Source organism: Excalfactoria chinensis, chromosome 6 (genome assembly GCF_039878825.1).
Source record: "Excalfactoria chinensis isolate bCotChi1 chromosome 6, bCotChi1.hap2, whole genome shotgun sequence".
Classification (NCBI taxonomy): domain Eukaryota; kingdom Metazoa; phylum Chordata; class Aves; order Galliformes; family Phasianidae; genus Excalfactoria; species Excalfactoria chinensis.
In genome coordinates this window covers 18,075,583-18,102,584 of record NC_092830.1, presented here as the reverse complement: position 1 = coordinate 18,102,584, position 27,002 = coordinate 18,075,583, and the positions used below count along the sequence as shown (strand labels likewise).

The 27,002-nt window shown below is 40.5% G+C and overlaps 1 protein-coding gene and 1 long non-coding RNA gene across 3 annotated transcripts in view; one reads left to right on the top strand and one right to left on the bottom strand.

Annotated features, from left to right (window-relative positions):
• Positions 1-812: 812 nt before the first annotated feature.
• Positions 813-8,325, bottom strand: COMTD1 (catechol-O-methyltransferase domain containing 1). Its single transcript, XM_072340435.1, has 7 exons — positions 8,171-8,325; positions 7,212-7,345; positions 6,176-6,281; positions 5,211-5,329; positions 4,889-4,943; positions 3,276-3,409; positions 813-2,559 (listed from the first exon to the last, which is right to left on the bottom strand). The coding sequence occupies exons 1-7, from the start codon at positions 8,250-8,252 to the stop codon at positions 2,407-2,409; spliced, it is 783 nt and encodes a 260-aa protein (XP_072196536.1). The 5' UTR covers positions 8,253-8,325; the 3' UTR covers positions 813-2,406.
• Positions 8,326-10,568: 2,243 nt separating this feature from the next.
• Positions 10,569-27,002, top strand: part of LOC140254369 (uncharacterized) — a 118,753-nt gene continuing 102,319 nt past the window's right edge. For both annotated transcript variants that reach the window (XR_011904177.1, XR_011904176.1), the window contains exon 1: positions 10,569-10,611. This is a non-coding gene — a long non-coding RNA (uncharacterized lncRNA). The remainder of the gene's footprint in view (positions 10,612-27,002) is intronic.

The following is a 27,002-nucleotide window of genomic DNA, read 5'->3' as shown; positions in this document are numbered from 1 at the left end:
ATTTTTCTTCAATATAGAGTTTTTCAGTGGCTATTTAGGACTTCCTTATTTAATTGTGTTTCTTCTATACAAAGAATCTAAGGCTGAAACTGAAATCCCTAAAAATGAGTTGGTATTAGTATGTGTAATTCATCATGGAAAGATGCTACCAGCTAGATTTTCCTTTTCTATCTTCAACAGAATTTCCTTTCCCTCTACCTTGTCCCCTTAAGTATCTCTTATTTCAGGTAAGGTGAGCTCAAGAATTTCATAGAATGCATCAAGATGAAAGGAGTAATGAATGGCAGCAGCAAATTAAGCTAACTGGGTGTCAAGAATGCTGTAGGCAAAACAATACAGTAGGTGTGAAGAAGCTTCACTGTTGCACTGTTGCTGCTTAGGGAAAGTAATCCATGCTTGCAGTAATTACCTGGATAGCCAGTTAATAGCTGTACTGCATACTCATACAAGTACCTCCTTCTGTAACTTGCCACTGAGGCTCTGTGCTGCACTAGAAGGAGGAAGAGGTGTTTTGGCTTTCTTCTTGCTGATCTGCTCTTCCTTACTCTGACTTAAAAATAAATGTACACACACTTAAATTTTACACAACAAAACGGTCTTTGGGCACACATAAGTTTTAGGGAATGCTGTATATTGGAAATTCTGTTTGTCCTTTAACACGCTTTTTAAAATACTTTCTTTTCAGATAGCATGTATTTGAGGCTTCTCAATACAGTATCCATCAATGATTACTAACAGTTTCTAATTTCTGCTTCAAGAATGCGAGCACTCTCCTCCGTGCCATGTATTTCTCTTATTTATTTATTTATTTTCTATTATGACTTTTAACATTAAACTCTGCTTCTTCTCCTTTTGACAACAGGACTGATTATTCTGCTATTAAGAGCAAGGTTCCTGAGTTCAGCTACCATTTCTTGCTGTCCGGTGGTGCAGAAAACTCAGTCTCCAAGTCCTGTGAATGTCAGCTGTATATGCTATTTTTTCTGCCTTAAAAAATATGACTTCAGCTACCCATTTACCTTGAAGGAATAAAGGCCACGGTTCTTGGTGCTTTGTAGCACCCAGCAAATATCTTCATACCAAGAGAGCATAAAGTCGTCTTCTCCAGAAGGTATGTAATTTTTACTTAGTCTTATCACACAAAAATGAGTCACCAAAATAAATTCTCATTTGGACTTTTTCAATTAAATAGTGTCCTCTAGAGTTTTCATAGACAATGACCCCTTAACTTTCTGTTTATTTACACTGTCATTAAAAAATCAAAGTGTCTAAGCCAGTGATGATAACTGGGAAAAATGGGGATTTTATTGGCCCAGTTTTGTTAGAAACATGCAGGATGTGCAAAGACCCAGAGAAACTGGGCAGATTCACTCTTTTAGTTTGAGACAGATGTTCCCAACAGATGGGAACCCCACAGAAACAGTCTGATGAACACTCTTACCTGCAAGGATTTTTAGCTTGTAAGGAAGTATTGAATAGCCCAAGTTCGATGCTGCTTTTAGAGACTAATCACATGTGAGTTCCAAGTTCACTCTGTAGTGTTTGCCCACCTCTGCAGTCCTCAAAAATGGGGCACCAAAACATGTACTTTAGCCACTTCTTTATCCATCTTGATATGACTTCCACAGACAGAACCCAACAAAACAGACAGCAATAAGGCAACCAGAAAATGATTTTTTTTTCCAGCTGAACACTGATCTCCTAGTAATGTAAAAGACTCTCTGCTTTGTCCTTCTTAGTTATAAAAAATGTGGGACCCTTCTGCTCTCAATTAATGCAAATTTGTGCTGAGTTACATCACCATTTTTTGTTTTCTCTCAGCTCAACCAGCACTAACTGCTACTCAAGCTCTTTCTTCCTGTCCAAATTCAAGACTTACTCCTCAGCAGTGGAAGGTGTAATTAATGTCCCTTCTAATCTGTGAAAACATAGGGGAAGAATATTCTAGTGATTAAAGTTTATTTCTGAGAGTGATTTTGGTCTTCTCCATGATCTTGCTCCAATTACTTAATATTACTGTGATTTAATTCCCTGTGCCCTCACCCTCCTTTTGTCTCAGACTCAATGCCCTCTTTCAGGATAGAAAAACTCTTTGTTGTGCTGACACAGTTGGAAGTCAGTCATTCTACACACATTTATTTATTTTTTCAATCACTGTCTTAAAAAGGCAATTTTCTAATGTGCTTCCTTCATTATAATTAAAATAAGAAGCCATAGTACACCTCCAAGCAAATCTCTATCTTCAACTTAGCTGCCCTTAGAGTCTTGCTGATTCTTAAGTCTACTTTCCCAGGCTGTGCTATCCTGTGGAGGTATGGGTTAAATAATCATTTTTTACAGCATTCTGGCTACATTTTTCCTGGTGATCCAGTGCTTGCAGTTTCCCATGTGCTGGGCCTCCTTCCTTTACAACTTGAACACTAATGTCACTCCATCCCCCATTGGGATCATGCTGATGTTGACTCGTGCATCTCTGACAAGCTTCTCATTGAGATGGTGGATGCTCTGCGTTGCCAAGTCATCCTTTCTTGGTTTTAGCACCATTCCACCCCGAAGAACCTATTGAAAAAAGCGATATCATGCACCTCATTTGTTCCAGCAAGTTTCCTGGACCAGAGAGGAAGTTCTAGAAAAGATTATGTGCATTTTCTAGGAATTGATATCTTATTTCAGACTGCTAATGGTCTCCATCATAGAGTTGTCATAATAAAGTGGGACTGGAAGTCTGCAGAATTGGGTAACTGTACTTCTACTGCAGAACAGAAGCCTAAACAAACAAAAAGTATGACAGACAGGTATATTTAAAAGCCTCTATCCAGCCAACACCATAAACCTAAAGGTCTCTGAAGTTTACCATCATTCTTTGTTAGTCCTTAATTTATAACTTATAAGCAGTTACTGATTACAAATAATACCTTACTTCTTGTGTACATAGTAGAAAACACTACAAGACAAAACAAATGAATACAGAGCTTTATCTGCAATGAATAAACCTTTCATCTCAGGCTGTTTACGTACTGACATAAATTTAATAACTACTACTTACTTATGTAGGCAAGAAGTTCTATATGCAGTATTGAGTAAAGCTTATTTTAAGAGATTTTGTTGAATTTTAAAGCCTTCTTTGTATAATAGGGAACAAAGATGTTGCAACTCTCAAAAAAGATGTAGGTAAGAAATCAAGTCATTGGAATCCCACTGTGACTTTATTTTCCCTTCCCAGAGGGGAAAGCATTAACTCCCTATGCTACTACCACTACAACCAGAGTACTTACATTATCAATAGCTATTATTCCCCCTTTCTTTATGAGGCGCAAACATTTTTCATAGTACTCATTGTAGCTTTCCTTATCCGCATCAATGAAAGCAAAGTCAAAGGTTTCCGCTTCTCCACCAGCCAACAGCTCATCTAGATGGGCAACAAAGTGAGTCGTTAAGCCCTGGTTAATGCTCTGTAAAAGGAGGAAGTAATCTATTTGTGTCAAAGTTCTCATTAAATAATGTTTTTGGTGCTTTGACCAGGCAGCCTATTCCTCCACAGCTAATTACCAGTAAAGCTTAACACATAGAAACCAATTTGGGTAAGGCGTATATAATAAAACACTGGGTCACTGAGTGCTGCCAATGTGGAAGAAGTTCAAAGAGCAGTTGTGAAAACCTGCAGGATACAGCTGGGGCTGCTGAATGGTACAGTAAAAGTAAGCAAAGCAGTCTGAAAAGGGATGCATTCTATACCTCTAGCTGCTTTGAGATGATGAAAAAGAACTGTGTTCTGAAGTGGATTGTTATTTTTCTCTCATTTATGAGCATGTCCTATACGATAATCTCTAGCTGATGACCAAGTGCCATGATGCAGGTCATGAACAAACCCTGCCAAAAATTACGAGCACAGTAAAAGACAGCTGTAAGTATTTCATCTATGGGCCAAGGCAAGTGGAACTTAAAGTTCTTATAAATTATCTTATTGAAAATTCCAAACCCGCTGTTTCAAAGGGGCTGATTGCTGTCTTCATAAGATTCGCTGCCTCTCTTCTCTCCCACCCTCATCTTTTGTCATAAGATTTTTTTTTTCTGAAGGATTGCCTAGACAAAGCTGTCCATCAGGCTTCAAGGACTGTGCATCCTGGCAGATTGCTAGTATTTTCCTCTTTAGAAAAGAAAGATGAATTTGGAAGTAATACAAGGTGATGGATGGGTCTATGGATCATCAAACAACCCTGCTCGAATCTTTCTATATTCTGCTAATACCTCCTGCATTCCTAACAAGTTTATTGCACTTCAGAATATTTATTATTCCCTTTGCTCTATATCTTCTCTTTTCTTGACTCAGAAAAATCATTGCTATTTTAATGGTCCTGCGTGGTTTTACTGCATCTCAACTTCCCTGAATCCAAACCAACTATTACCAGACCTCAAGTTTTATCTCAGCTTCTGTATTTTCTTTTTTCTCACACTTCAGCTCTTTCAGAAGACTCTTCCTCTCTACAACATAGTTATACTTACTTAGAATGGACACTGGATAAGAAAAATTGGGCTTTGTCTAATTAATCTGTTTTAATCAGCTTTTCCAGAAGCAGCTGACAATAGAATTTCATAGATTAAACAAGGCAATGGACAGGACAGCTGAGTGACCAGCACAGCTTGCTACACAGGATAAGCATTATCACCCCTCTGCTAGCACATACAAAAACTGTAAACTGTAAAGTTGTGCTTCATTTTGTGTTTTTGTTTCTTTGTTGTGTTTTTTTTTTATATTATTATTTTTTTAAATTTTTTAAGGAACTCTTTAGATTAGAATACTTATTTCACTGTTAGCAAAGTTATCAGATCCAATAGTGTATTTAATGGTTTTTAAGGAGGGAAGAAAAACATATTTCACGTTACTTACCAAGTGTTTGAGTAGCTGGCTTAATCCGTAGGTCAATTTTATGATCTATTCCTGCCTAGGGTGAAAAAGAACATAGAGATTATGAACGTTGTCAAGAAATAACCTCTGAGTAGCTTGCAGCCAGGGGGTGATTAGTGTTCAGATATCTTTTCTTACTATTTCTAGGATCTAGAGAGATTATTTGTCTTCTCAAAATAAGCTGCAGCAACCCTTGTCCTAACAATATGAATGCTTGTGTGTGAATGTACAAGTCTAAGATACCAGCACTTCTGGTCATGCAAAGCAGAAGTCCCAAACATGTAACAGTAAAGGTACTACTTACTTCTTTCCACAGTGGCTTTCCAATTCTGGCATAATCTTCATTTATGTCACAAGCAATAACTCTGCCATTATCTGGGAGGGCAAGTGCCATACTCAAGGCATTATATCCTGTAAGAACACCTGGGAAAATCACGAAAGGCATCAACAATTATAATATTCTGAAAAACTGATAAATAGTGAAATAGAATGCTCCCTTCAGGAAGTAAGAATTAAAAAACAAAGAAAGGACGACAACATTAGAATCAAGGAAGGCGATTTGCTACTGAACTCAAAAAACTTTCCACTCAATTTTAACACTATGGGAGTCAGGAAGATTTTTTTTCTAATCCATCTTGTAGCAAAGGTATGTGCTGTGCTTCTTTATTTCTTCCCCCTATGAGCTTCCTGGACATACCTGGCAAAGTCTAGTCCTATATCGGAGAATCACCCACTTATTTAAAGGTGGAGCTCAGTAATGACCCAAAGCGACTGGATCGACCCAGGAAAAAAATATCAGGGTTTCATAAGGGAGGAAAAGGGTGGGACCTATACCTGGCTGCTCAGCATCAGTCTGGCTTTCGGAGCTCCTTCTAACATTGGGGTGTTAAAGGAAATTAATTGGATGTTGGGCCTGTGCAGCAAATGAATTCCTTCCAGCAAGAAACTGATACAGAAAAGGAGAAATACACCTTGCCCTGCAATTGCTGGCCCGCGCTGAGGACCCAAGTGATCTGTTAAGCTTAATATTTCAGGTTGCCTCTGAGTTGTTGAGACACCCATGCTGATGCCATAAATACTGAATGCAAGTGGCAGGTATGTGCAAATCAGATGCTGCTTTTCACACTGTAGCTTGTCCACCTTAAAGCTGACATAAAGATGAAGTACCTTACTTGTATTTGAAAGCCTTATCTTACGTAAACATGTTTGGATTTGGACAAGCATGGACAGATTTATTTTACTACAGAGAAGACAAAGTGACACTCTTACCTACTTCAATAACTTTCTTTGCTTTTATGAGTCTGATTAAATTTGCCATAAGCTGAGCCTGGTCACAGGACACCATCATTTTGCCCCAGGGATATTCTGCAGTGAGCTAAAAAGGGAGAAGAAATGATACATCAAACAAACAAACAAAAAGAACCCAAACCAATATCCTAAAAGGGAGGGAGAGAGGGGAAAAAAACAAACAAAAACCACAACAGCTTCAAACCAGAGAAAATATATAATCTTATTTTTCTCATTCTAGATTGTACTGTGCTTCACTTGTGAGGTAGAAATTGTTTTGAATTTAACAGTAACTAAGGTGGATGGGGGGAGGTTGTAAGCAGTGGCTAGTTATTCAAAGCAAAAATACACCCCATGGCTGTAGCAAACTCAGAAATGTAAATAATGAAGAACCTTAGTGGAACACTGATTGTAAATGTCCCGCATATTCTTTATTTATTTTCCTAATAACAACCTTTGCTTCTCTTAAACCTCCAAGACGTGTAGGATGTGGATTTTGTTTTGGTTTTGTTCTTTTTGATTGGCTGGTTTTTCCACTTTTAAACTACCAAGTCTAAGCCTGTTTCTGTAGGTTGGTCTACTAAGTTCTGGCTGCACAGCACAGAGCTGGAGAAGTCAGGGCAGGAGGGCCCCTGGCACAGTAGAAGGGACAGCAGGAGAAGCAGAGCTATGCCGCAGCAGTTTAGTGGAAAGGGCAGTCCTACAATTTCCTTTCTTTCCTGGGTTCCATTTGAGCCAACCAACCCCAGCATATAACATTTAATTGCTTTTATATGGTAGCATTACATCTCATTTGTTCAGATCCAGTTGTGAAGCAGGAGGTGCTGCTTCTGAGCTCTGGAGCAGGCTGGGTGCCATCACCTCTCTCATATACAGTTTCCTTATATGCCAACTAAAATTAACTTCCAGAAGTCACGTGTTAAAGTTAAGTGAGGTCCAAACACATGGATAAGACGTCGTGTTGAAACTGTAAAGCAATGGTACCGAATGGAAAACTGCTGGGAGGCAAAGTACTGACCAGGCGCAGCTTCCTGAGAATTGGGTGTTCCCGCAAGGAATGATCCAGTATGTACTGCCACAGAGGGCTGCTTTTCCCAATAATACTCTTGTGTGGTTTGGATGTCCCAAACAATAGGGATGGATATCTTTTACCTACAAACAAACAAACAAAAGATAACTTTGAGCTCCACTAATGAAGTTTTTCAGTTTTTCAATAGGCTGCTTAAAGAAAGAAAGCACCGAAGTTAGAGTGCTTTGCTCAAAAATCTGCAGTGAATAATGGAGATGCAAAGCAGCTGGACGGCTTGGTGGACCTCATATAAATATATATGTACAGAACTCTGAACTGTACAGCCCAAGGCTGTAAAGACTGAAAGGAAAAGGATTGGGCATGAGATGTTTAGAGACGTTTAGATGTTCAGCAGCTGGAGGTGAAGGCCCTAGGGAAGCCTGACCTTACTGGACGCATACTCTAGTGGAGCAACTGTTGCAAGTCCTGCGGTAAGCGTAGGAACAGAAGCGTGACCGGGGTGTGACACAGCGGACGGTCTTCGCACGGCAGCCCTGGCACTGTTTCCTTAGCCAGGGGCCCTCGTTCAGCAGATGACAGAGCCGCGGGGCTCTGTGGCTGTCGGCTGATGCATCTCCCCGGGCTCCGCGCTTCTATCCAACCCAACTTCATCCCTTCCGCCTCCTGCTGGCGGCGCGCCGCTAAGGAGCGCTTTGGTCCCACGGCTTCCGCCGCCCGTCGCTGTTCGTGTCACGCGGGACGCGGCCGCTCAGCTCCGCGACCCAGCCAAGAGGCGGAGCAGCTGCCGCCCCCCAGCGCAGCGCACGGCGCTCCTGCTGGGCCGGTAGCGGGACGCTTTGGAGAGGACTTTGGCTCCGATCTCTCCAGTCGGGCTGCAGGGCGCGGCTCGGGCTCCGGTAGCCCGTTTGTCGCTGCGGCCCGGAGGGAATTGAGAGCGCGCAGCTTACCTGCCAGCATCCCCGTGGCGAAGGCGACCCCCAGCATGGCCGTGCCGACGGCCACCTCTTTGGGCACGCTGAAAAGCGGCATCTCGGGGCGCGGAGAGGCGGCTGCGAGCGGCGCGGTGCAGACACGGCGGAGCCAGGTGGGGCGGAGCTGTCCGCCGCGTGGTGCGGGGCGGCTCGGGCCCGCCTCCTCCCGGCCGGCCGGCGGTTTCTGCATCACATTCGTGCCACGTGCGGCGCGAGAGCGGGAAGTTGAGGGATGCCGTGTCTTCCCTCGAGGGAAACGTGTGTCTGATGGAGTATCTGTGCAGAAAGGGCTGTGCTCTGCTTTCTGCGGGCACCGCGTCTCACTGCTGCTTCTTCATTTCAAAGCGTGCCCCGGTGCTGTGTGGGCTGGCAGCGCTGCGGTGGAGGAGCTCCTGGCAGAAGTGTCTTCTCTGTGGCCTCCACCAGTCCTGCAGGTGTGTGCCTTCTCATTCCTCCACACCTATAGTGAGGTGTGGGCCGGTTCCTTGTCACAAAGTTCATCGGACTGTGGGGCCTGTGCCCAAAAGCTGTGGGTTTCTGGGTGCAAGGAATCAAGCAAAGGATGGGGAATAGGGCCTCTGCTCTTCTAGTTGGTTAGAGGTCTCCCTCCTGTCCTGCTCTGTGGCCAAGGGAACTGACCAGTGGTGACTGCTATCTTGTTATCTTAGAAACCAGGCTAGAAAGCACTCTGTCCTCTGTTTCATCACAGAATGCATAGATAAGTGCTGAAAGGATGGTGCAGTCCCATTTGCAGGTGGGCCTGGGGTTTGGTTGTCTTTCTGTGAAGTACTGGCAATGCCAGACAAAGCCCTGGCAAGTTGCATAGATCCATCTTTTTGTAGCTCTGGGGAAATGAAATCTTTGATCCTGCACACAGACCAGGACTGTGCAGGCACTGAGTGGGCTGCACATTGGCCTCAAGAGATGCACGATGAAAGCAGGTAATGCTTCCCTTTTGACACGTAGTTAACTTGTATAAAGCCTGATGAACTATGCAGCAATAGGTTAGGATGGTAACTGTTCAGCTGTGTCCCTAAGCTAGCAAAGCTGTCCAGTGTCGATGCAGTTAGCAGAAAAAGATTCTCCTGTAAGTGCATCTTAAGTGCAGGATTAAGTATTTCACCCAAGGCAGAAGCTGTACTTATTTTTATGGGACACGAATTTGCCTATCACTGCATTTTTTTTTTTCTGTGTTAGACCTTATTTATAAAGACTAGGGCTCAGAGCTCGTGTATTTCTCTTGCAGCGGCTCAGCTAATCATGTCAGGCACTAAGGAGTCTGCTGTGCTTTCTGACTTGCAGAACAAAGCAAGAAATCTGATCTATCTTGGCAGATAAAATATCTCTCAGTTCGCTTTTAAAATTTATTTGATTTTGAAGGCTGTGAATGTTGTTGGTTTCTTTTTTTTTCCCCCCTTCAGTGTCTCATCAATTTCTCTGTGTACATTTTGCTTTTGTAAATGAAAGCATTTCATCCTATCCCTCAGAAGATGAGTCAACAGGAAGCGCTGGGATATGTCAGTTTTAGGCCAAATATGAACTGTGCGAGGCAACAAACTCTACTAGCGGCCATAAATCAGATTTGTGACTCTGTAGCTCCATCTAGTGATCATTCTCTATAACTGCAGCTGCAGGAGGGAAAGATCAGCTGTGGGATTTCCGCCTTTTATTATTATTAATTCATTCATTTAATAAAATTCTCTTGGCTTCTGCTCTTCCTGACAAGAATTGCGAGCAAGAAGGCTGTATTGGCCTCCAGACTGACAACTCAATGAGTTGCCTTGCTTGTACCTCTCCAGGATCTTCAGGGTTTCTGAAATCACCCAGAGAACTGGTGAACTGAACTGCTAGCATACTTAAACAAATCTGAAACAGTTTTTTGCCCCAAGTTCTCACACAGTGATAGTTTACCTGTGTAGCAGTCACTGGGCTTTTAATATCATGGGGTATATATTAGACTATACACATTGTTTCTTTTAGTAAACCAGCATGGTTGCTAATATGATTTTACCAGGTGAGGGTGGGTACAGGTGACTCTTCTAAGAATGATATTTGCCGTGTTGTGGAAAATTATTGTACACCACAGACAGTCTGAGAAAAGTGTGCGTAGACCTCTTGGAATGGCAGAACCCAGCAGAAACAGTCTCAGTACATATGTTGAAGTTATACTGGCCTGTAACATTGTATGGCAAATGTTGAGTCTTGGCCCGAACCACTGATTGAGCACCTGGGGAAAGGACCCAGTCAGCCTTGAGAGCACAGGTGAAGGCAATTCCGCTGTGTGATTGGAAGGGGTAGAGCCTGGCTGCATCACTCTCAGACCTCATTTAAGGGCTGACTGCCACTCTGGAAGGTTCTCTGGTTGGTGATCCCTTTTGCATGGAGTTTCCCTTGTGAGCCTACATCTTCAGAGGCAGGTAAGCACTTTTCCTTTGTAACACTTTTCTACTGTGCTGATTTTCTTGTCATTACATCTCCTGTAACACCATTCCATTGTGTTGATCTTTCTGATAGTTGTGGGTGCTAAAAATAATTTAGTGGAGCTATGTGTTGTGTCTGCTGGTGTGGCTTCAAGCATAATTTATGTAGTGCTTGCCTCAAACCTGGCTTACCTATGTTTTGTTTTTTTTTCCTGCATTCGTGATGAGGATAGCAGTCACACAGCTTTCTAAAACACAGCAGCACTCATGTAAAATATATTTAGTTTACTGAGTGAAGTAGAAATGTGTTCAGAGCTTCTGTACAGATGAAAAAAGAGAATGCAGTGGTTTTTGCTCCCCAGTAGTTGATAATATGGATGTAAGAAAAATGGCAACAAGAAGGGAGAGTATGGATCTAGGGGTGTACTAGTCATATTGCTTGAGATGTTTCTTAGGAGAAATCAGAGCAAAGAAGTTCTAAGGAGAGTTCAAGAAGGAAAATGAGATTTGAAGCTGGTTAGGAGGAGTTTCACTCAAGTATGAGCATAGGAGTACAAGCCTCAATGTAAAATAGCTGCTAAAAGTGCTCCTTGAAGATGGCATTCTGGATAGATGGGACTTGAATGGGATTAAATCTGTGGAAAGAATTTACGGTAATCAAGATGATAGGAACTTGGACATAAGTTTTTAGATGTGAAGGTGAAAATAAATAAATCATTTTGGAAGTGTGTCAAAATATTTCTGATTATTTTTGTATGGTTTGAATGTGAAGGCCTAGGGGGAAATAAGAGTTGAAAATGAAGTATTATGAGTTGAGTGATGGCCAAAATGTCATTTTCATCTGTATTGATGTGGGAGAAATATCGTAGAGCTGAGGCTGAGTTGATTTTAGACATCCTTAAAGAAGTGAGGGGAGTAGGTTAGGAATTTAATCTGGCTGCAAGGAGTTGTGATGGAAGAAGGAGATCTGCAAGTTGTCAGTATCAACACGGTAGATGAACATGTGTACAGATGGGGCAGTCATCAGAAAAAATGTGGAGCTGTTACTTCACCTGCCTTTTACACCATTCACAGAGAAACAAACCTGTAAATGTTCTATTATATGTATTTATTAATATTGTTTAGTGGGTTTTCTTAATCTCCCCGGTTAATACTGAAGGATAACTTTATTTTCTTCATTTTTGTATTCTTTCATCTGTCATAGGTGTTGTAGGTAAAAGCACACTCATCTATACTATAATTTTACACTCCACAGACAATCTTCCCTTGGAAAACCTAGGTGAATCAATTTATGGTGACATATTTTAGAGAACAATGTATGGAATTATTTTTATTTGTGAGTTTTTTCTTCCAGTTGGATTTGCTTTTGTATTGGTCTGTTACATCCTTGTTAACTTTCTGATACACTGAGTACTTCATTTTACAGTTCTGTAATGCAGCATTTGCCATTTACTGGCAAATCCCCCTTGACCTTAGAGATGCTCAAACTACATGTATCTCTTGTAGCAAGTTTTTGCTATGTCTGTTCATATGTCTTCTCAACCGAAAATCTTAGAATAGTAAGAATAGTACAAAGCTGTTAGTTTGCTTTTTTTTTTTTTTTTAAATCTGTGATAAATGGAATTGCTCTCCAAAATTTTCTTCTGATAGTTGCATTCAGTAATTTGAAATAAGACTAATAGTTTCCCAAATACTCGTCATTGCTTCTCAAGTCATCTGGATTTCTTATCAGACAAACTGTAAGTATCAAATCTCCGTTTAATATGATTCATCGTCCAACTGGAGGGTAATCGCTAAAATGGAACACAGACATGAACAATGACTTTAACTAAGTTGGTTTCGTTATTTTCATCTTGCTGAGCTACTTCTATTGCACTCAGTCTTCTGCGGAAGCTTTTAAAGTATGTCTTTCGATAACAGCTAGTAAAGGCTGTGGTACCTTCACATCTATTTCAAGGCTAAGGTATCAACATTTCAAATGCTGCTGCTGTGAAAGCTGGTGATTCATGAGCCCATAAGCCTTACGCCATTAAACTTGCAAACAGCGAATGGTTTAGAAACGGTTTTCAGCTAGAAGCATTTTGACGTATTGGTAAATATTTTCAGGTCTTGCCGGCTTACAGGCCAACATTTTGAATATATATGACTACTTTTTGCCACCTCATTACAAGAGTAGGTTCGGCTTTGGACATGCAGGTATCGTGAGGAGAGATAGCTCCTGCCAAGTGGTGTAATTCCCGGTGCAAAGTAAGTTAATGGCTTCTATGAAAATACCCCACAAGTATCAAGGACTGAGGGAGACCCAGTAAAATAGCTCGTTCAGTGGCTCAGCTTGACAGATCCAATGATAGAAGCAGTTCTCCTGACAAAGAGAGTTTGTCATTGAAGGATGTCGTTCAGAGGCGCTTTGAATTTCTCAAAATAGGTGACAGACTGTTCTGAATTATATTCTTCTAGGTCATAGCCTGGCCTCACCCTTGGAATGGTTGTGAGGACACTGGTGCAATGAATGCTTGCTACTGAGGAATAAAACTTGTTAATTTTCTCCTGTGAGTGATCCCCATGTAATTGAAATAGGTATAACTTCAGTTGTACTGCTCTACTTACAAAGGGTGCTGTAAGTCTCAAGATGCTGTGACATGTAAGACTTAAACTGTATAGTGCATAAACAAAATGTGAGAATTTTTGCTCCTTATCGCCCTGCTGCATGTGATAAAATGTAACAAGCAGCGAACAAATCAACCATAGCCATAACACCTCATCAACCAGGCTCTACTTCTACAAAAAATATTTGATATCTAAAGAAATCGGTGTTACTTTGTTGCTTTTTTTTTTATGCAATCTATGTGAACGGATGCTAAAGATAAAGACTTGTGTTTTAGAGGCCTGGTAGTTTTTTTTCTTCCCCATTCCCTTAAGGGCAACACTCCTGAAGTCTCCAGTGCACAAAAGCAACAGCATGACAACAGGAGAGATGCAGGATTAGGGGTGTTCTTATTATGATTTTATATATTTGTGCTCTTTACTGTTCTGTTTATTTAGCTTTTAGTGTTAACAAAGGAGTATTTGTTTATTCTGTTCTGGCCTGATTTTATTATAAGTTTTTGTTTAAAAACAAACAAAAAACTCAACTCCTTTTAATATAAGCAATTGGAATGCTTTCGTTAAATCTAATGATTAGTTGGGATTCTGTTAAAAATAATGAACTTCCATTTTTTCAGTGATGGTCATCTCTGATAAGAACAAGGCTTTCTCGGTACTGCATTTTGAAGTTTTTTATTTTAGTGCCTAGAAGATTAGAAGATCCTTCTGCATTAGTATACTGTTAAGCAGTGGTATATTATAATACACTAATATATTACATTTTCACTTTTTAGTCAAACTTAGTATCCATTTTGGAAGTCTTTATTTTCATTCATGTATGGCCTGAGCTTGACTTCATGAGAATCTTTCACTGAACTATAAAACTACCTTTATAAATATCCTTTTTCCTTGAAAGCTATATCTTACTGCAATGACCAAAGTTTTGTCATGTGTTAGATTAAGATGTCTGCCTAAAATCAATAATGCTGAGGTAACAACATTGGTTTCTGCTAGGCTCTCAATTACTTTCTCAGTTGTTTGTCATAGGAAGAATATATGATCAGTTGTTTTCCCTGCAGGCTGTAAAACCAGCCTGTTCTCCTTTGATCACTTCTGCATACTTCACTTTTACTCTCCTAAGTGTAACACAGATTTTTTTTTTTTTTTAGAGCTTTCGACCCCTGAAGTAGCAAAATGATTCTTCTGTAGTCCATTCCAAGGGATAATAACCTCTGTATAAAGCACCATAAATATCACTGGACAACTCTTGGCTCTTTTGTGTTGCATTGCACAATCAGTAAGGAATCTTTTCCTGAATTTGCCAAGCTCTTTGAAGAAATTTCTGGGAGAGATTTACTTCATTTTTTATTTCTGTTGCATCTTGCATTCCTTGGTGCCATTTTACTTCTGAAGTTGTTGCCATTTATCACAGAGGGGAAGTGCAATCATACTGTGTTCTTTTCTGGGAGCTCTGCTTTTGTTCTCTTTATCTCCTTTATCTGAAGTAATTAGACTGTACCTTCACGATGTCAGCAAAGGCTCTCCTAAGCCAAGGAATGCCTGAAACAGTACAGTCTTGTGTGAAAATGAGAAGAAGCTATAACCGACTATTGAGTCAGCAAGTGCTTGTTATTGTACATATTCCTCCATCAGAAAGATGCAAATGTGTTTCTGAATGAGGGCGCAGGCCACTTGAAGTTTTGATCCTATCATACTGCCATGGAGAAGCTGCCCATTCTGCCTCTGGATTTTCACATGCCCTATCTTGTATATATAGAAGATAATGCAGATAATTGAACGTGCTATTCTGGTTTAAAACAAACAAATAAACAGACAGCTGCTCTAATTCAGAAAGCAAGAAATGAAATTGTTCAGCAGTAACTTTTCATCCAGGTAGTATATGTGAATGGTTGGTCAGACTTGGTGATGTGAACATTTGGATTTCAGGGACATGCAAAATACATAACAGTCCTGTACCTTGGCAGAGCCCTACTGAAATAGCTCACAGTGTAGAACAGCTTTATAGAGAACTGTTATGTTTCCTAACAGGGTATTTGTAGCATGTTGTAAACAGTAACTGTTGTAACTGAATCCTAGGCTGCAGTCCTTAAAACCCAATGCACTAACCAACTGGCAGGAGCCTTGATGTGGTTTGCCATTGTCTTCTGTCTAATTCATGTAGGCGACAGTGGAAAATGCCAGAGTGTTTGGGAGCTAGGCCAGGAGGAGGATAGGTATGCAGCTGGTCGTCTGTCTCACTGCTTTTGAGAACACAGGTAATTACTGCATGCCATATAACTTCCTGATGAAATGCCTTTTGGAAAATCAAAGCTGTTTGGTTCCAAGGCAGAGGCAGTTTCTCTGACCGAATGGGGTTTAGTAACTCTTCCAGCCTAGCTGCGGTGTCATTCATGGACTGTTTAGCGTCTTGATGTTTACATACCTGCAGAGTTGTTGTATACTCAAAATAAGCCATGAAGTGTGGACTTAGTGCTTATTGTGCATTCAGTTTGGAGTTAAAAAGGGTAAGTGGTGTCATAGATCGAATGCTTGTTTCTGATGGTCAGAGGAAATATGACTGCTCCTTCCCAATTCCACGCCTTTTCTGTGGGTTTCTGTATTGGCACATTCTTAGAAGTAGTAGTTCTTCTGGTGCTAAAATAAACTTGTGGACCAAAATACGCAGCGTGCTTGAAAACCTGTCTCTAGTCAGTTAAATCAAACCTATTTCTTAAGGCACAAGAGTGGAATCTGGTCTGTTCTTAATGTACAGATGCAATACAGTAAGAGAAAACAAAAGCAATTTAGACACTTAGAAAGAGGGTTTATTTTGTTTTCTGAGGACCTGGGTGTAAAGTGCTTTAAGGAGAATACTGTAAGGCTGTAACATGCAAGTATTGGAGGACTACTTTCTTTGTCACTGTGTGGAATCTGATGGTGTATGGGAATCTGGGAGTTCCTGGAGATTTGCTGGAGCCTTAGGAAATTTGATTCCACGTGGAGGATGCTGAGAGCTCCTGTTAGGCATCAGTACACCTAAAACATACCTGACCTTACACGTTGAATATTCCTGAACCCTTGGCAAAACATACTGCTTCCTGGTGTTGCAGGCTAATGCCATACATCTTTTTTTCTACTTTTGTAATCTAAAGTACATCAAACCCAAGCAAAGCTGCTCCTGTTCCTCTCCAGTGTTCAGTAGAGTTACAGCCAGTCAGCCTTTGCTTCTGTTCTCTGAAGTGTAACTGAGAGATTTTTTTGTTTGTTTGTTTTTTAAGAAGCTTGAACTCAGAAAGTAGCAAAATCATCCTTTGGGAGTCCATTCTAAAGGACAGTAATTTCTCTGAGTGAAGCATTACATATATTCCCAGCACAAACCAGAACCCAAACAATATAAGTAGTAATACTAGGAAGACAGTAGCAAGATAAGTTTCCTTTTGGTATTTTCCTCCATTATAAAGTAATTTAATTGCCTGTTAAGTCAATGCACAGCATCAGCATAGTTCAGGTCCTCCTAGATATTTATAAAATCAAAATGTTCACTTAATCAAATGAGGATTTATGACTATGTATGAGCTGTTGATTGTAGGGCTTACGCCTCTCTTCCTCATATTCTCCTCCCCCCCTTCCTACTGAAGCTGCAAAAATTATTGAGAACAAGGATCTTAGCTCCATGTTCTATATTCAAACAACATGTTGAGCGATGCCTCACATCTCTGCCTTCTAAGGTTCACGTGGAATTTAATAGTTGCTGCAATTGACTCCCTCTTTTTACTTTTTATGGTATGCTAGGATTGGTAAGATATTTTAATGTTATGTAAAGCATAAAAGGCGCTTTTTTGTCCTGTTTTCAAAGGGGAATCTTGTTTGAGAGGAGGATTATGTACAGCTTCCTCCTTTGTTTGTTGGTGTCTAATTTCCCTACAGCCCTAAATCTAGTCAAGACATGAAGAGGCTGGTGGGTAGTGAGATTCATTCTTTCCTGCCTTCTCTTTCACTTACATGTGGTTATAGAGCTTTTCCTCCACACTTTATAGCTGTGTGGAGCAACCTTCCCAACTATGTAAGTATTTAGTCTCAACCATTAAGAGTGAAGGACATGCATTCAGGTTTGGGATACCCAATTTTGCACATTAGATCTTTGATAGGCATTGAGCAAGCAGGGTATTTATAAGAGCAATTTGAGAAGCTTCATCTGGGCTCACAGTACTGTGATGTCCCATTTTGGTGTGTTCAGTGTTTCCATATGCTCGTCAGCTCTTCTCTGAATGCTTTCAGTACAAGTCCTCCTCATTGCTATCAATTACTGTATGTGTTTGATATAAATATCCTCTGTTCCCTGGATTTTCTTACATGGATGATAAATCTTAAGGGGATTTTTTTTTTTTTTTTAAAATGAATTTCTGGTAGAAGAACACAATGTGAAAATTGTGCTTAAAAGCAGAACTTCTTTAAGAACAAACAAAAACTACAACCCTCCCACCTGTTCTGATTTGTTATTACCTTCTCTGGAGCTGATTTTGCTGTCCTTGAGGAGGTCAGAGAAGGAAAAGGATGCCCATTGCACATCTGCTGCACTGTCAAGCAACCAAATGTACCTTTTGGCTTGTGGCTGACATTCTGGCAGCAGAAAGCTTCCAACTCCCACCCTTCTACAATCAGATGGGATGAACAGCAGAGCTGTGCTATATTGCATGTTGGCATACAGGTTAAGTACATATGAGCATTCATCTGAAGTTGTCCTTTCAGATCACTGCCCAGTTCTTGGCACATGTGTCTCCCTTTCTTTTGGCATGCCTTTCTTTTTCCTAGCAATTTCCTGGTATGCAGTAGTCATCCTGAGCAGTGGCACTGCTATTTGAAAATGAATGGGCGTATTGCAGTCTGGGGGGAAATGTCATGCCCTTCTGGTGTGGGTTCTGAGTAATACAAGCTGTGTAAGGGTGTGTATAGTGGGCATGCGATAAATTAAACATTGCCTTTGCTGCAGGCATGAATAGGAAGAAAGACACTCCCTCATTCATTCTCTCTTTCTCATCCTTTTTAGACATCAGAGAATGAAACAAGCTGGTCATAAAAAGCAGGGCCAGGTCAGGGTAGATAAGTACCTTCACCTGTTGTAAAATTCAGAAGAGCATTTAAATCCCTGCCTTCTGAAACACTCCTCTAGAGAGTCACTCTATCACTTGTAATAGCTTGCTTGAAAATGCATTGGAACAGCTGAACTTGCCTGGATTAGGATAGCTTTATGCTATGTTTCTGCCCTCTTCTGGACCAAAAAAGCCCTTCAGACCTTGATTCATCGTTTTGCTTTTTATGATGCATTGGTTGTAGGCAGCTAAGCTCTGGGAGGGAAAAAGAAAAAGAAATAGGAGGCAAGTAGAAACAGTCAGTGAAAGCACCTGTTCATGTAATAGGTTTTTCATCTTCTTATCCTATGCTCTGTATTAGTTTCACCCCCCTCATTACGTCTTGTTTTAAATTGTCTGTTTTTGGGTGCAGGAGCTGTTTCTTATTGTGCATGTGTGCTGCATTTGGCATTGTGGAATCCTTTTCTGGTTGGAGCCATTACTCACCACAGCAATACAAACACACATCTGCTCAGAGGACAGGATAAATGCATCTTTTAAAGCAGTGAAGTCTGTAAAGTTGTGTGACTTTGGCAGCATCTTGGAATTTAGGAATACATAATTGGTGCCAGTGGAATAGCCAGGAGGCTTGTAGCTCCCCACAGTTCTTTACCTTTAATAATCCAGGAGTGGAAACTAAACAGTCAGGAGAGAAGGAAGACTAAAACACTACAATTTGGGATCTGGGATCTTCTGGATGGCTTTCCAGTGGTTGCTTAGGGAAATGAAGAAGTTCAGAAGAAGGACAACAGCCTCTGAGGCAAGGAATTGGAATATCAAGAATAGTTTAAGAAGTTAAATAAAAATGTTCTCCCTTGGTAGTCAAACTGCTACCAAGGGAAGTGTTAGAGCTACCATTTTTAACTACTACAGGGTTGAGGCTTGTCCCTCCTGTTTCACTCTGAGGGCTCCTTTTCTGCTTCTGGTGCTACTAGCCCCTTATTCCCTGGTTTGATGCTGATTAATGTCATGGAAAAGGAGACAGAAATCCTAATTTACCTTTTGTGAGCTTAGTTGTGTCATGTGGTCACTTAATTCACTGAACTTAGAAATACTAACTCACCTTCCTGACTCCTGCATTGAGTCTTAAGTACCCTGAATCTACACCTTTGTCTATATATGTGTTTTATCTGTAGCAGGGCTGATCAAAGCCGTGTGTAATACAAATAACAGAGTCTAAAGCATGGTTGTCCAAACTTCTGGCTTGCCTGGGCTGCATGTAAAATGTATATTATATTTATTGTTTATAGGCAACAAAACTTCTATTATTTTTAATAATTGTTATCAAGACATAAAGAATAAATGAGGGCAAAAATCCCATAATAAACCCATGATACTATCAGGTTGGACACTTGTGATCTAAAGTGTTTCAGTCTTCTCCCACTGCTTTGCTCACTTTTTTTTTTTTTTTTTAATCGAAAGCTAAATCAGCTGTGGCAGCTGCTGCTTCAGCTGTAGGCTTTTCCATTTTGTCTTGTAGGCTGACATGCATGTGGTGAAGTTGCTCATCTGTTGAGGGGTGAGTGGGTGAGAGGACAGGGTGATTTTTCAGCAAATGGTGGGACTGACAGCTCTGATGTGTTTCCCTCTGGGAAGAGTTCTGCTCTGGGGGACAAAAGCCTGGTTTCTTTGGTATTCGATGCGAGCAGTGCAGCCCAGGGGTATACAACTGGGCACAAGGAAACAACAGAAGCATTTTCCATGGATTATCTTGTTCATAAAGCAGTTGAAATGTAAAGGTGGTATGTAGTGTGGTAACCTGCATGTTTCTTATTGGTGGAGACAGTAAGAAGGTGCTTTTAGTACAGAATAAGTATCCGATCTGATAGTTATTGGATATATAAGGCTTGTGTCCAGTTGTCTTCTGTAGTGGAGGCTCCTAGTCTGGGACATTCCTGTTGTCCCCAGACAGATGTGGCTGTTAACGTATGGTGTTAGTCCACATCACTGCATGCAGCTGGTGTTGTCTTTCATACCTGGCCAAGTTTATTATAGCCTGTTTCCTTCAAAGTTAATTTTTTTTTCTGTTAGATGTCTTCCATGTTTTGTTCCAGAGGGGGGTGCATTTCAGTGATGAAGGAAATAGTTCTTGTGCATAGTTTATTCATCCTCATATGGAAGTTCTATCCCGTGGATCATTTTTGTGGCCCTCCTCTGGACATGCTCTGATGGGTCTATGTCTCTCCTGTGCTAAAGACTCCGTATTTGGATGCAGTACTCCAGATGAGGCCTCACGAGCTCAGAGCAGAGGGGCAGGACCACATCCCTCACCCTGCTGGCCACACTTCTTTTGATGCAGCCCAGGGTATAGTTGGCTTTCTGGACTGAGGGCACGTTGGCTGAAGTGAGAGTCCTCACTTCACTTCACTTTTTTTTAATTTTTTTTAAATTTTTTATTATTATTTTTTTTTAAACATGAGAAAGATTAGAAAAGCTGAGAGTTGTGTTTTGCACAGCATGCATGTGGCAGATATGACTTTTCTGAGGACAGATTTGTGGGTTTCAGCAAGTGAAAGAGCTCTTAGCTTATTTGAACAGCTTGATCTGACTCATCTGACACCTCTTTTAATGTAGTACTACTTAATACAGTTTAAGAAACGTTGTGATCGATATCCTGTGTTTAACAGGACCTGTACACTGGATTTCAACAAGAGTTATACTGCTGACTTGGTTGAAAACAGACTTTGTCCATGTTCAGTGCTTTGGAAATCTTACCCAGCTAACTACACACTCCAAATGACTGGTGAAGCAGAGCTAACATTAGTCACTGCAGACTACACTGTGGTGTGTTTAATATTGATCTACATGCACCTGCAGAACCAATATCTCAAGCCTGTGCTGACAAAGCATTTCAAGAGAGGGAGTGGAAAGATGGATGCAACACAGAGTCTGTGGCTGATTTATACATGCTGATTTATTGAGTGACATGCATACTAGAAATTTATAAAGTACAAAACACAATGTGTGCATTACTGAATGAGAAGCTAGCCTGAATATGAAAAAATTCTCCAGTATATAGTGTTTTAAATACTGTATATTCATATGATTAAATTGTATGTCAACCAAATATTGTTGATCTCAGTTTGAGGGGGTGAGACCACGAGTTATTTGGCTTTAAATTTTACAACCAGGAATCCTAGTTACTTTGATGCTTTACATTTGAAGGGTTGTCATGCTGCAAGGACTGGCTAAGTGAAGAAAATATTAGCACTTGGACAGAAATGCTATAGAAACTCAAACAGTCTAAGAGTGACACACCATCATCCTGTAGACCCTGCAGCAGATCTAACAGGACATAGAGAGGTGCCAGGTATGGAGGACTTTTCTACTGCAATATTAAATATCACAAATAATAGTTGTCCTTAAAAATCATACGGGAAATACATGACAAAGCACTCTTTTAGTTTAAAGCCACTACTCCTTGTCCTATTGCTATTCATTCTAATAAAGAGCTTATCTCTAGGTTTCTTCTGACCCCTTTAAGTGTTAAAAGGTTACCTTGGAGCCTTTTCTTATCAAGATTGATCAGCGACAACATTCTAAGCCCCTCTTCACAGGAAAGGTGCTCCTGCCCTCTTATCATCCCTGTGGTCCTCTGGACTTGCTCCAACAGGTCTGTGCCCTTATTTTAGGGGCCCCAGAGCTGAATGCAGTATTCTAGGTGGGGTCTCAGAAGAGCAGAGGAGCAGGTTCCTTATTCCTTGCTTTACTTTCTGAAATACTATGTCTTGGTAGAAAGAAAAGGATTGTGTTGCTGTGTCTTCTCTTCATGCTTTGATTCTGTACCAGCAGTTCTGAGAGTTGTACAAGCCCTGACAGATCTGTTTTTTGTGTGTGTCACATGAACATGATTCATTACTGATGCTTTGATTCCAGGATCTCTAGTCCTTCTAGGCAGCACAGTTGTATTTACATTACAAGTTCAATAGAAAACCCAGAGAGATGAAGATTTCTGAAGTAGAATAAGCCACTACTGTAGCTCGTTCTCCCTGCAAAGCACTGGGATGTTGGATATTACCTACTTCCTATTGCCGTCATCGATATACTAAGTAATTAGACTTGGTGAAAAATCCTGTGCAAAGCAATTGTTGTTGGACAACTCTTGTTATTCCAGGTTGGAGTAAAAATATTCATTTAGCAGAAATGACTTAACAAGCTACGTAGTATCCTGAAGCTTAGTCAGGCTTTGTCCATAAATGTAGTTAAATCACTTCTCCTTTAGGACACTAGCAGAGAACTACTTAGTTCAGGATGTAAAAGTTGTAGTACAGCAACAGTGTTTTAATATCTCAGTATTCTTAATTTATTAAGGAAAGCTTAAAGCTTTCTTTAGGTTTAAGACTTGCTTCTGCATAATTTGAGTGAGGCCTTTGTTTTCTTGCATGTATAAAATTTGGATGAGCTAGTGAGAAGAAAGTGAATGTTCTTTAGGTAGAAAGCAATGGTTGCTCAAATCCCAGGTGTGGAAAGGATGCTCAACCCTTGCCAAAAATACTACAGTCTCTAATTGTGGAGCAGCTAGTCTGCAGCCAAGCTGGCTCTGGAGGAAAGATGGAAGTATTTGATCTCAGCTGTGTTACCACCTGTATCACGCCAGGGAAGTTAAATGCACTGAAAGAGCTCTGCCTACCATTGATTTTATTTCTTCCAAATGAAGAATATGTTGATAAATGGCTGGTAAAATGAGGTAGCAGTGGGTAAATGGGCACCCTACCATAATCCTCTTTTTTTTTGTGTGTGTTTGGAGCCACTAACCCTGGCACAATTAAAATAGCTGCTACTTTACAGTAATGGCAATGCTATGAAAGTAAATGGTGGGCCAGTTCCTGCCATTTGAGATAATTTGATGAGAATCTGAAATATAATCGAATCATTTAGAACCAGGAGAAAAATACATTGCTTTAAGAGCTCCAGGCCTTACAGTTATGGTCCTTCCCTGCCCTTGCCAGTGTTCATTTCTAAGAAACCTCCTTAGAATAAAGTGGCATAGAACCAGAGACATGGCTGTGTTGCACAGGCACAGTTGTGAAGGCACAAAGAAGCCTATGTGCACCTCATAGTGACATAAGTACGTGTATTGCCTCTAGGCTTCAAAGAGAGTCTTAAAACATCAAAACTCCAAAAGACAGAGACAGGCTAAAGAGCAGGCTTCTTTGTCTGAATCTGCTGCCACTGAACATAGAGACAACTTCCTGATGTGTCTCTTTGCATCCTGGCATGCCAGTCATGCACTAGGATGGAGTCCTTGGAATGTCTTGCACTGGAGCTGTTCTCACAGAAGCTGGAGGGCCTTTATTCAAGGAGCAATTAAGTGGAGCCTTTTTAAACTGAGCAACTCAGCTTTATTGTAGATTGGCTGCTCTTGAGTTAATTCCCAGAAGTATTTGGCAGTGAATATAGTATAGAGTTACCTGACCCATGAAAGAGGGCTAAGAAGGAAACTAAAGAGACAGAAAACTAGCTAACTTAGCATGTGGCAATTAAGAGCTCAAAGTAAGGAGTGAGTGGCATTAAATTAAATTGACTTGATCAGATTGGGCTGTTCATTGGGATATTAAAATCTACAAGAATCAATAACTTCACAACTGTCATGTATCATCTTAGATGATCTATGCTGGCTGATCAGTTCATGTAATTTTTCACTATTGAGGATGGTCGGCACCAAGATAAAATGATGTAACCAGAATGTTAAATGAGAGGAATAAAATATCTAAATATTAAACTGTAAGGAGAAACATACATGGCAACAACTTGACTATGTCTAAGCTACATTAACTGGCCTAGCAGGGTCTCTGTGGAAGACAGCATGCACAGATGGTTAAAGTGGCTTCTCTGGGTGATTTGGGAGCACTGGTAAAAGCTGGGAAACAGGCTGGCTAAAAATGTCACGTCAAAGCAGTGCTGCATCAGAAAATGAACTTTTCAATTAAATGTAATTCTTCATTAAAAATGTAACTGTGAAATACCATATCATTCAGAAGAAAACCCTCAGGTAATCAGAGAAGAAGCCAACAAGAGGAGTGTGCCTCCTTATAGGGATCTTTGAAGATATTTGCGTTATTTTTGTAACAGTCCTGGAGAGGTTAAGTAGGAAAGTTATTATCTTGCTTGAATAATTCTAAAGTGACTATGTTTAATTTTTACCATAGTTTCAGTTCAGGTCGAACTGGTTTGAAGGGAGTGATGAACGATGCCCTGTCTAGTAGAGGCACCTTCCTGTGCACAATAGTGTTTTGTTTTACACATCTATCAAAGAAATAACTGAGGTGTTGGAAATGACACATGGATTTCTCTCTGGCAATAAAGGACCTGACTGGCTGTGTTACATTATAGTGATGGCTGCAATATAACAATCTTGATGGATAAAACAGTATCTAACCTTTGGGCTGGGCTGTTTAGGTCACCAGTTTAAGATTGGAGACCATCCATGCGAGTTTACATTTCCATCCTTGTCATCTAATGCTCTGCTTTTGTTCTGTATAGCTGATGCCTGAATTTCCACATGCTATAGAAGTTCTGTAGCCTATTTACTCTACAAATGGCATTGTACTTTGTCTGATTTGCCACACTTGCTTTGTACTTTTACTTGTAGTCATCTTCTCCTCTGAGAGTCCACATTTAATATTCTTAACTGCAGAGCAGATCAAATCCATCTCTGTGAAGATGAGCTTTTGAACTTGATGGTGAGTGAATGATTGACAAGGTGCAAGAATTTTTCTGTCAAGGCTGTGACATGTCATTTGTTGAAAAAGCTATTCAGCTGAATGCTGTACTCATCTGAAAGCTAGGAGAGTGAAGAATATGCCAGATTCTCAAAAGGATGCTGCTTGATGTCTAGTGGCACCATTAGTGACATTTTGATGCTAATGAACAAGGGAGCACTTTCTGCTCTGAAAATTATGCTTTTTAAGGTTAGAAGAGGATGCTTTATGAAGTCTGTGCTACACTGTTGCGACCCATATAAACGTCCAGTTTTGCAGCAGATAATGAAGTTGTAGCTTCTGGATTGCCATAATCTATAGAGTGTTTGCTGATCAGATGGTGTTAAAAACTGTGTGGAAGACAGCTGAAACAGTTTAAATGCTTCCCTGCTGGTGCTTCTCTGTGTAAGCAATTGCTCTAGGTGCCATGTGGATGTTAGAGCTGTGTTAATGGGAGAAGGGGAAGATATTGGGGGGAGATGGTCTCTATTAAATTGTGTTTTCTGGTGTGAAAGAAGGATTAAGAATTTCAGAGTTGGCTTGACAGAAGCTCATGCTCTGTTCCCAAGTGTGAAAACCTAAAATCCTGACAATATTGAGTGCAGCCACACAGCTGTCAGAAATATGGTTATTAATTAGCAGCTGTTTCCTTGTTTTGTGACAACAGGCTGCAAATGAGCAAGGGCTGTTCAAAGAGCTGCATGGATGTGAACTTACTAGCTCAAAAGTATAGCTTATCTGTTGCAAGGAACTTGTCTTGGATTTTACTTCTGAATCAACTGGCTAAGCCAACTGTCCCTTTGATTTTTCCAAATCTAATATTGGCTTAATTATTTTTAAAAGGATCTCTTGTCTGTATTCTTTAGATTTCTTTGGATTTAGGTTTGCTAATGTTGTATAGGAGTGACCACAGAAGTCCTAAGATTCTAAGATAAGATAACCTTGATTCTAAGATAACCTTGATGTCCTTTAATTCTTTCTGCTGGACCTAAGGTCACTTCTCCACAGGATTTTCTATTTCTTGTGCATTAACATTCTTAGAAAAAATAATGCATTTGGGGGGGGGACACGATCTAGAAGAGGTACAAAGGTTCTCTGGAGGCCAATCATTCCTAGCAGCAGAGGTCAGCTACCCTGGGACTCTGGTTATACATTTCACTCTGTCTTACACATACTGCTAAGTTGCCATATCTCTCTCTCTTCTATATTCTAGAGTCACAAGTGGTCTGTCTAATGACAGAAGCACAGTTTAAAAGACCAGAGTGCTGAACATGCACAGACATGGCTGTTGTTTTTCCTATTGATGAAGGCACTGTACACTGGTTGCTTTGCTTTGAGGTGCTTTGCTGTTTTTTTTTTTTGTTGGTTTTTTTTTTTTTTTTTTTTCCTCTCCAGACAAAGCAGGGTAGGGAGGTAGAGGAACACCCTCCTGCTATACCATCTCCCTGAAATTGTGGCCACAGATGCTGTCTTGGCTGCTGGTAACAGCATTAGAATGGCAACAGCCTTCTGCGAAAGTGGCTTTAAAAATAGACCCATTTGGTTATGCTTGTTCCCTTAAAGGGACACTGTCAGTTTGATTTAGTCCCAGCATTTTAGTTTGCTTCCTCTCAGCTGTGCCATCTCTTCCAAGTTGCCAGCTAATTTGGCCAGCTTTGCAATGGGATCGATATTGTTTTACATACAGGCAAATATGCTTTGAATATAGTGAAATAAAGTTTTACTAGACCGAGTAAATTGATGCTTATTGTTTTGTTGGTCTTGTCTGGTTCTGTTACCATCACTGTGAGGCATAACTGGCATACTAGGGGCCAGTATTGTCACACTTGCAGTTGAAGTCCTTGTGCCATCTAGTTATTGGCATTAAGTACAGTTAAACATGTGCTTTGAAAATACACAGCTGTCTTTCACAATACTGCCTCACTATTCATTTTCTGAGTTGAAAATCATGTTCCTCACTTTCTCTCTTTCCTGT

Excerpts from the sequence above, each read along its gene's own strand:
- COMTD1 (XM_072340435.1), bottom strand. The coding sequence starts at position 8,252 with ATGCCGCTTTTCAGCGTGCCCAAAGAGGTGGCCGTCGGCACGGCCATG. Across the intron at positions 5,330-6,175 it reads AAAGAAAGTTATTGAAGTAG|GTGTTCTTACAGGATATAAT; the intron begins GTAAGAGTGTCA and ends TGATTTTCCCAG. Across the intron at positions 2,560-3,275 it reads GAATAATAGCTATTGATAAT|GTTCTTCGGGGTGGAATGGT; the intron begins GTAAGTACTCTG and ends TTTTTTCAATAG.